At 49.4% G+C, this 9,066-nt stretch overlaps 2 protein-coding genes across 3 annotated transcripts in view; both read right to left on the reverse strand.

Annotated features, from left to right (window-relative positions):
• ARHGAP27 (Rho GTPase activating protein 27) overlaps positions 1-9,059 on the reverse strand; it is a 69,367-nt gene extending 60,308 nt beyond the window's left edge. For both annotated transcript variants that reach the window (XR_002098695.1, XM_019523564.1), the window contains exon 1: positions 8,603-9,059. Coding sequence is in view for 1 of the 2 variants with exons in the window: in XM_019523564.1 (XP_019379109.1) it covers positions 8,603-8,983 (381 nt within the window). In the remaining variant the exon portion in view is untranslated. The remainder of the gene's footprint in view (positions 1-8,602) is intronic.
• LOC109301678 (rho GTPase-activating protein 27-like) overlaps positions 9,024-9,066 on the reverse strand; it is a 5,655-nt gene continuing 5,612 nt past the window's right edge. The window contains exon 2 of the mRNA XM_019522916.1: positions 9,024-9,043. Coding sequence (XP_019378461.1) covers positions 9,024-9,043 — 20 coding nt within the window. The remainder of the gene's footprint in view (positions 9,044-9,066) is intronic.

The following is a 9,066-nucleotide window of genomic DNA, read 5'->3' on the forward strand; positions in this document are numbered from 1 at the left end:
AAAAAAAAAAAATTTTTTTTTTTTCTCCCCCTTTTTTCTCCCTCCCCCCCCCCCCCCCCCCCCCCCCCCCCCCCCGCCATTCTCTTTCTTTTCTTTAAAAATCTTGAATTGAATTAGAAAACTGAATGTTCAGTTTCTAAACGGTAAAATATTTCAGCAATAATGACCTTTTCCTTTTTGGAAAACTGTCAACCAAGCTGAGGTGTTCCCTCCGAAAATTTCAGTTATGGTGCAACCTCATTTTCCAGGAAACTTTTTAATTAAAAAATGGTGAGTAGCTCTATCTAGCTAACACCTTTTCACCTTTATATGGAACCAACGAGTTTGGCAGGAAGAATTTTTCCTAAAGCTAATACAGTACAAGGCACAGGCAGTGGGCATGAGGGCTTAGCATGGCAAGACGCTCCCAGCTCTCAGCTCAAGTAGACACCAACCAGGAAACTTGTTCAGACTGTGAATTGATATAACTAGGTAGTGTTGAATGGCTGACATTTCACCAATGGTGTTATACCACTACAAGCTCTATTGTGGATGCAGTTATATCAAGATAAAAATATAGTTGCCTGATACTGGACTAGCTTATTTCCTCTTCCATACCAAAACAGAGACAGAATCAATAACAGAGCAAGTCAACAGAAATTAAGGCCGCCCCAGCTCAGAGGCAAGGTATGGGCATCTATCAGGGCTTTGCAAGTGTCCTTTATAAGGTGACTGTAGCTCAAATAATGGAACTGAATGGTAACAAAGGTGCAGCCGGCACAGAGAGAAAAGCTGAAACAAGTTTAACAATAGTAAAGAATTTTTATGGCATTGTGGCTCTGAACTTTAGCACTGCTGACATCTAACGGTTAAAGCTGAGAAGTGCACAGAGGGGAAATGTTTACCACATCATTTGTTAATTTATTGCACGGGTTTGATTACTCCTCAGCATGTGGATTTCCGCAAAGTTTCAGCGCTAGAATCATTTGTTCAATGCCTTGCTCAAATCAATTCCTGGTTTGAAATGGCACAAATAAACAAGGCGGAAGGCAGAACAGCTTTGTACCCTATAGACTAACTAAATTAGAGATGTCTAGAATTAGCTTTGGAAAGCAGAGAGGCCTTACTTCATTAGATGCTGTGAAAGGACTGCAGGAAGCAGAGCTTTTAAGAACATGCTCTGTCTCTAGGGCTAAGTACAGACGGTAAAAAAGCCCAAGGCTGAATCGAATCAATCTTTGCTGGTTAGTGTAAGACACATAGATTGAACCAATAAGCAACTGAACAAACATTCGCTTTTGATTCTGGAAATGCTGCCACATGCCTGCAGTTGCTCTGGCCCAAAGCCAGGGGACACTGGAGCAGCCAGCTTAGGCCAAGGCTAGCCCACCCACCGTACAAGGTTTGCAGGGGAGGTGCAAAGCATCCTGGCATACTGGGGGACTGTGAGTTCACTTGAATCTGGAGGAGATCTGGGACAGAAGTTCAATTAACTGATTTAACCTAAATCAGTTAAGTCTGATACTACAGCCAACCAGGTTTATTTTAAACTGGTTTCGGCCATTTTGAAAGCAGTTTATGTGCACTGAACTTCTATTGTGTTACAGATTTAAACTGGTTTCCAATCATTTATACCAGTTTGTGTGTAATATCCGTCCTTAGCAGTTTTGGCTTGAGAAGTGTGATAATTGCATGTTATTCTAGTAAAAGCCTACTAAAACTACCCCTGGGTTCAGGCTACGTTAAAAAATAAGGCAAAGAGATTACCTACACCACCACTGTATGTCTAGAGACATGATCACAGTGTTTCCCAGTGTAATACAACACGTGCTGGTGGAATTCACGTATGAAGCCTTTAAGGTGGAAGTTGAGTCCCTTCCCCACAATGGGACCCCCTAAATCTCCAGGCCCTTAGGCAATTGGTGACCCCAAAGAAAAAAATTTGGGAACCTGGGAACATTCCATGAAGCTGCAGCTTCACTCCAGGTACCATCTTATATCTGCCTCGCATGGGGTATCTTACAGGAGGGGAATGCTTTTACTGGCACTGCAGGAAACTGGCTGCTGGAAACCACCCTGCGCATGGTTGGCCTCTCTGCTTGTAACTGTGCAGCTGTAAGTGGAGGGGAGAGGCAGCTCAAGGTCGTCTCTGTCAGCCGGAGGCAATTACATGCCACGTCAGTGCTGCTTCACAGAGAGGGTGTAGCTGGGGTGTAAACATATAGGAGACTAGATTTGGAGTCGCGGCCTGTGCAATGCAGGTGGTGGCTCTAGGAAGGGTAATGCAACCTGACGTGCACAGTGGCTGCAGCAGACAAGCCTCAATGCTGGCCTTTCACCCTAGGCAGGCTTTAATTTAGCTCCCACCTCCGATTGCTTGCATGACTTTGGGCAAATCACTTCACCTTTCTGTACTTCAGTTCCTCCATCTGCAGAATGGGGTAAGATGTGACCACAGCTGGCCATGCTGGGAGGGTAACTATTAGAAGTGTTTGGAGGATGACGTTCATGTCCCAGTCACTCTTAAAACCCTGAAATTTTGTTTTTTGTTCCTTGTTGGAACAGAACCAAAATAACTTCCCCACATTTTTGGGAACTGGAACTGTGTCCAAAAGCCAGTTTTCAGAGCGAAAGGTGCTCCTCCCTGTGACTGGAGAAGTCGCCCCACCGAAAGCTTCAACACGACCAACAGTTTCACAAAGCAACATTTTTGTTTAACAAAAGAGCACTTTTTTTTCGGATGGAAATACTGAGTGGCTTTAATAACTACATGAATGATTGCAAGGTGCTCCCACACACTAATGGCAGATTTGTGACAGATCTGTGTTTTATTACTTATTAAATTTAAGCATGTATTTAGCAACACTATTGTTTTCTCCTGAATTTTCAAGATTTTTTGGGCTTGGTCTTATTGTCCCCCCTCCCCTCCCCAAGTTTGGATTTGTTTTAGGAGGGAATTGGGGCTGGGAAATCCAAACACTGTCTTATTCAGATATAATCTTTCAACACTCTTTTGAGTTCCTTTCCAACTGAATGGCCATGGGTGGTACCAAAAAAGACAGATAAATATTTCCTCTAAGGAGCAGACAATCATTCAGTCTGAGCGATGAAACGTTGGGCAAGCTCCAAGGGGCTGAAATCTGGGTTTCGAGGGGAGCACTCAGGCTGCCGGGGAGGGTTTATTGCACAGCCGGATACAACAGAGCATGCCCATGCCTGCTGCCATAGATCAGAGTTTCAGCTGAGCTCCTTAATGATGCAGGTGTTCCCAAGCTTTGTCTGCACTGACACAAGCACACAAGCTACACAACCAGTTTTAAGCCTTTGTTCGGAGGATGCAAAATACTTAACCAGGTGACAAGCAAAATCACAGGCTGACTCACCAGCTTGCCATTTTGTTCAGCTGAATGCACCCCAAAGGGAAGGAGAAAACAGAGGCTCTTCCTCTTAGGACTCAGAGAGTTTTTAAGTTAAAAAAGAACAGTTAGTGTGACAGCAGGGTGGTGTTGGCGGGGTGGCTCTGAGCCAGGCAGACTATTACGTGGCTCTGTGGGGTAAGCTCATCAGCTGGATCAAAGGACGAGCCACTGGACAGTCTCTCTGTGCATCCCCATATGCCAATGCTGCTAGCAGTATGGGAGCCGGCAGAGATTAATGGGCAGATTTGTCAAGGCGCCTTGAATCCCACTGATGTCAAGAGAAAGAGGGTCATGTTCTTAATGGTGTTCAAGCACCTCGGCACCCAGAGCTCTCAGGAGATGGCAGCCACCCAGCCATAAACTCAAACCCAGAGCCACAAACACTGAGCAAAGGCGAGAAGTGACGCCCTGCGCATGGATGACTCAACACAAACAGCCTCTGCTGCAGCCTTCCCGACCTTTCCTTCTCAGGAGAGCTCCAGAGTCCTTTCCCAGCAGGTTCTGCTGACCCAACCACTCTTTGTGTGTAACACGGCAGCCTCAAGAGTTTCAGTCAACAGAGCCTAGTTCTCAAAGGCAAAGTTCCCAACTTGTACCACCTCCGTGAGCTGGACTAAGCAGTGCTAGCTCTCAGCCAGGGCCGTAGCTCAGCAGCCCACAGATCTTCTTCACCTTCCAGTCTCTGGCTAGGGTCTCTGATCCCTTTGTCACAATTAAGTTTAATCAAACTGTCACTCTCTGTCCCCTGCACAATGCCCATGCCCCAGCTCCAACAGGGAAGCCAGCAGCCAACATCCTTTTTAACTCTACCTGCCTCAGTGACTTGAAGATACCGGCATCAAAGCCCTTGGGACATACACAAAGAACTGGTCCATGGCCTCTCTCTGCTGTCTGGAAAGTGCTGGAGAGGGGTCAGCTCCCTCCAGAGCAGGGGCGGACAATTATTTCTGCCCATGGGCCATATAGGGAGTTCTGAGGAGCTGCCACCACCTGCCATGCAACAGCCCGGGGCCCACGCACCACTGCCAACAGCGCACAGCCCTGGCCCAACCCGCCTTTCTAGGCAGCCCAGATGGTGGCAGTTCCTTCCGGCTGCTGGCTCCAGCCCTGGCAGGGACTGGCGCACACAACCCTGACCCCAACCCACTCCGCGCCTGCTCTGGACTCGGCCTGATGGAGCGGATCAGCTCCGGACCAGCCAAAACCTGCTCACACAGCCCTACCCTGCTCCGAACTCGCCCACCCACGCTGAGCAGCGGCAGCCAGGCAGTACCTGCTGCTCAGCACAGGGGAAAAGTGGCCTCTCTCTTTTGTTGCTGCCTGGTTCTTGCTGCAGCCACCTGTGCCTGGGCTGTCCTGCCACGGCTAGGGGGAGAAGCCACTTTTCCCTTGCACTGAGCAGCAGCTTTTGCCTGGCTGCCACCACTGCTGCTCAGCATGGGTGGGAGGTCCAGAGCAGGCGGGGGGGCGGACCAGGGTTGGGGCTGCATGTGTGGGTTCTGGCTGGTCCAGAGCTGGTCTGATGTACCAGGCTGAGTCTGGAGCAGGTGTGGGATGGGCCAGGGTCAGGGCTGTGTGCACTGGTCCCTGCCGGGGCTGGGGCCAGCAGTGGCAGTAGCTGGAAAACACTGCCGCTGCTTGGGCGGCCTAGAAAGGCAGTCTAGCTGTGAAGCCGCCTCAGCCTCAGTGTGTGCCTGGGGGATGGATGGCACCTGGGCCAGGTGGGACCGAGGGGCCCTCTGTGGGTGGGATCTGGCCCATGGGCCATATTTTGCCAACCCTGCTCCAGAGGTTGCTGCTGTAGGGCAGGAGTTCTGGGTCAGCTGTGACATCCGCACGTTTCAAAGGGAATTTTAACCAAGCGAGTGTGAGACTTAGCACTCAGCCTGTGCGATTAGAAGAGCAAGAAGTTATGTAATGACAGCATACCTAGGAACAGGGAAGGCTGACAGACCTCTGTTCTAGCAGAGAAAGGCAGAGCAAGACCCCGTGGCTAGCAGATGAAGGAAATAAGGCAACAGTTTTACAGTGAGGGCAAGTAACCACTGGGCCAAACAGCTAAAGGAAATGGGGGATTCTCCATCCCCTGGTACCTCCCAATCTAGACCGGAGACCTTTTTGAAAGACGTAGTACCAGTGCTGGCAGCTAACACTGCACCTTTATCACAGCTAGGCAGACCTTCCCCCCACCACGCAAAGGGATGGGAGAGCTACAGAGAGCAAAAGCTGCAGCCCTTTCTCACACATGAGTCACAGCACTTCATGGGTACTGTACTTTTAGGAGATGCCAGTGTAAGAGCTGGGATCTCATATAATGGAGCTCTTCCACCTTCCCGGTGGTTGATGGGCCACGAGAGCTAAGCCTTGCTCCTGGATTGTGTTGTACCCCCTGCCTTGCATGGCTCATAGTTGCCAATAGTGAGTTCCAAATAGCTCTTGCAAAAGCCTCTTAAAGGTACAATTCATCACATCTGGCACCCGCTTCGTGCACCAACTGAAGAGGGCATTGCCCCCTTCAAACTTTGGGTAGGGGGCCTTTCTTTGCAGAGCAGCAGTCCCTGGGGGTGGGGGGAGGATTTTATGTGCCCTTTCAGATTCCATCATCTCAGCTCCATGTCCAGCTCAGACAACCAAGGAGAAAGGCCAGGAACAGAGCAAAGCAGGGGCTTGCAGCAGTTCTAACCTGAAACTCATCGCTTTATGTTTCCAGGAGAGGGAGACAAGGGAGCACAGCAGCTTGGGGGCTGGGGAGGAGAGCTGTGTTTCTGAAGGATGGTGTGTGGGAAGAAGAACTAATCACACCACTGTGAAAAGGAAGCTGCTGCTTTCCTCTCTGGGCCTGGCTAGACTACTGGGAAACCAGCTTCACCATCATGCTTCACAATGAGAAAAGGATTGTAAAAATGAGATTGATCCAATCCCTAGCTCTTGGAGTCATGCGAGCCTGCAGGATCTCAGCTGTCATTTAAAAAAAAAAGAAGGAAAAAAAAAGAGAAGCTTCTACCACTAAAGCCTAATGAGAAGTGCAATGTATGAGCATCACCAGGAAAGCTTGGAGACAGCAGGTGCAGCAAAGTTGTATTTGTTCCACCCTGGCTCTTGCTCTCCCCAGGGTACATGTGAGCTGCAGGTCACAAAGCAGTGCAGACACCTGAGCCAGCTTTAACAAAACTTGGGTCCCGGAAATTGTCTAGCCACAGTAGCATGGAGCGATATAGCTGCTTATGTATCCTGCCTCGGCTGACTACAGTAGTGAGCGGAGCCCTGTGCTGCTGTGGTTATGCTGCTTCCGGCACTCAGGCTGGCTCATTTACAGCTAAGTCAGACGTCTCTGCACTCCTCTGCAATCAGCAATGTAGAGGGGCCCTGAATGCCTGGCACTGACGTTACTGTAGCTACAACAAGTTGAGCTGGAGGATGCAGGCAGGCTTTTAAGTTTGCCCCAGGCCAAAGGATCTCCCTGTTTGCAGGAAACAGGCATCAAAGAGGAATGGTCTGGAGGAGACAACATGACAAGTATGAAGTGCTCCTCCTGTCACTCCAGCCATTTCTAGCTCCATTTTCACCTTGAAAAAATTCTGAAGAAGAGTTGTTCCTTAGGGGTTTATTTTTAATAAATACATTGAGAATGTAAAGTGTTTGCTGAGCTACCAACAGCAGCTGACAAGGCAGCTAGAACAAGGGTGACAGCCTGTGTTTATGTGGCCCACCCTCAGGCTTCCTGGAGTCCCCATGGGTAAAAAGAAAATTAGATGCACTAAAAAAGGTGGCAGGAGGATTCTCAGGTACTCGGAATAAAACAACTTAGCTGTTGCATGGCTTTTCGCCCTGCATCTTAACACAACTGCCATTACATTTCCTTGGCAGGTGAGGAAACTGAAGAACACAGCAGTGTAGGTCCAGGCCTCCAAGGTATTTAGGCACATAGGGTATCTTTACACATGCTCCAGGTGGGGGGGGGGAATGCATTTTAATTAGACCAGCTCTTGGGATTAAAACACCCGCAGCGTCTCATGTATTCAGCATCCCACGCTTCAAAATAGTGGTGGGGGCGCTTTAACTAAAGCTCATTCAATAAGTTTTAGTTAAAGTGCCCCTGCTGCCATTTTGAAATGCGGGGATGCTGAATGTATGTGACGCCGAGGCTGCTGGAGTGTTTTCAGTAGGACGCTCCAGCAGACTCGATTGAGTCTGCTCCGACGGAGCGGGCATTGGACATGTGTATTAACTCCCATTTCTGAAATCAGTAGGATTTGGGCACCTACATCACTTTGAGGAGCTGGGCTGTGGTGACATATCCAAGGTCACATGCAGGCAAAAGAACATCTAAGTTTCTCAAGAACCACAATTAAAGAAATAGGATCCATGTTAAAGCAAGGCTGTGAGTTCAAGTACTGGAAAGTCAGGCATTTCCTGATATTCATATTTCTGCATTCCCAAGTCTTGCACAGCATTAAGAGATACCAAATGCTGACAACAGCAATGACACCATGAAGGTGCTGGGAAGACTGTAGACTTTCCTAGTAAAAAGGGCTTTGTGTTTGGGGACCATGAGGCTGGCGTGCCCTTTGGCAATGCCCAGTACTGCAAGGCAAGGCCGGCCCTGCTCTTTTAGGCCTTTGGGTGTGACACTTAAATGCTTTGCTTGTTCATGCTGCTTTTCTTGGGGACATAACAGGGTCAATCCATAGCTCATCTGCCTCCCCAGCTGCAAATTCTGCAGACTGCACCAGGGCAGCATGCATGTTTCCCAGCTCTCCCTACTCAGCCAGGCATCACTTGAGAGCAGGTTTCCACTTGCAGGTTCGGGGCTCAGACAGACCAGGCTCAGATAATAAGGTCAAGAAAACCCCCTTAAAAGCAAACAGACCATCCCTGTGTGCATTTCCACACCTGCCCCAAAGAAGTGGAGATGCAGGAGCACACTGCCCTGAGAAGAGACACAGCCAGTCCAGTGCTCTTCTCTCACCCAGCGCCTTTCTGCTGAGATTCTCAAAGCCGGGCTCCATACGAAGTGCCATAGCGCTCTTCTGACTGTGAGCTAGGGAACAGTGGGGACAGGGAGCAACTTGCCCACAACAGCGGTCCGCCTAAGAACCGAGGAGTTCCTCCTCCCAGTCTGCTCATCTACCCACTCAACTGCGCTCCTTTCCCAGCCAACCACATTTCCTTCCATGCAGAGCATGGAAGCCACGTTACCATACCTGGGCTGGCTGGCGAGCCTCCGGCCGTGGCCCTTTTTTCTTCTGTCTTTCTGTGTCCTTGATCGATTCATATAGGTTTTCTGAATGACTCTTGGTGAGGGCATGTGGGTGACCCAAGAAGCCAGCTGTTGCCCCATCTTTGTATGATCCCACGTGACTGATCCTATATCGGGCCTGAGGCTGGACCCTTGCCAGGTCATCCAGGGACTGTGCCGATCGGATGTATTCCACAGGGCGGACATTTGTTGCTGGAGAGCAGCTGGTCCTCTTTGTGCCGTGGGTGCTTTGAAATGAACTCAGCACAGGGGGGGAAACTTTTGTCTCTTCAGCAACTTGAGGCAGAGTCTTCCCTAACAAGGAGGTATTTTTTCCAGCTGGCATCACAGACCCCAAAAATACAGAGCCAGAGAGACCACTGGGTTCATTTATATTCGTGGTTTGCTGAGCAGTGCCCACAAATTTGT

This window comes from Gavialis gangeticus, unplaced genomic scaffold, assembly GCF_001723915.1.
Source record: "Gavialis gangeticus isolate Ggan-Ray unplaced genomic scaffold, GavGan_comp1, whole genome shotgun sequence".
Classification (NCBI taxonomy): Eukaryota; Metazoa; Chordata; order Crocodylia; family Gavialidae; genus Gavialis; species Gavialis gangeticus.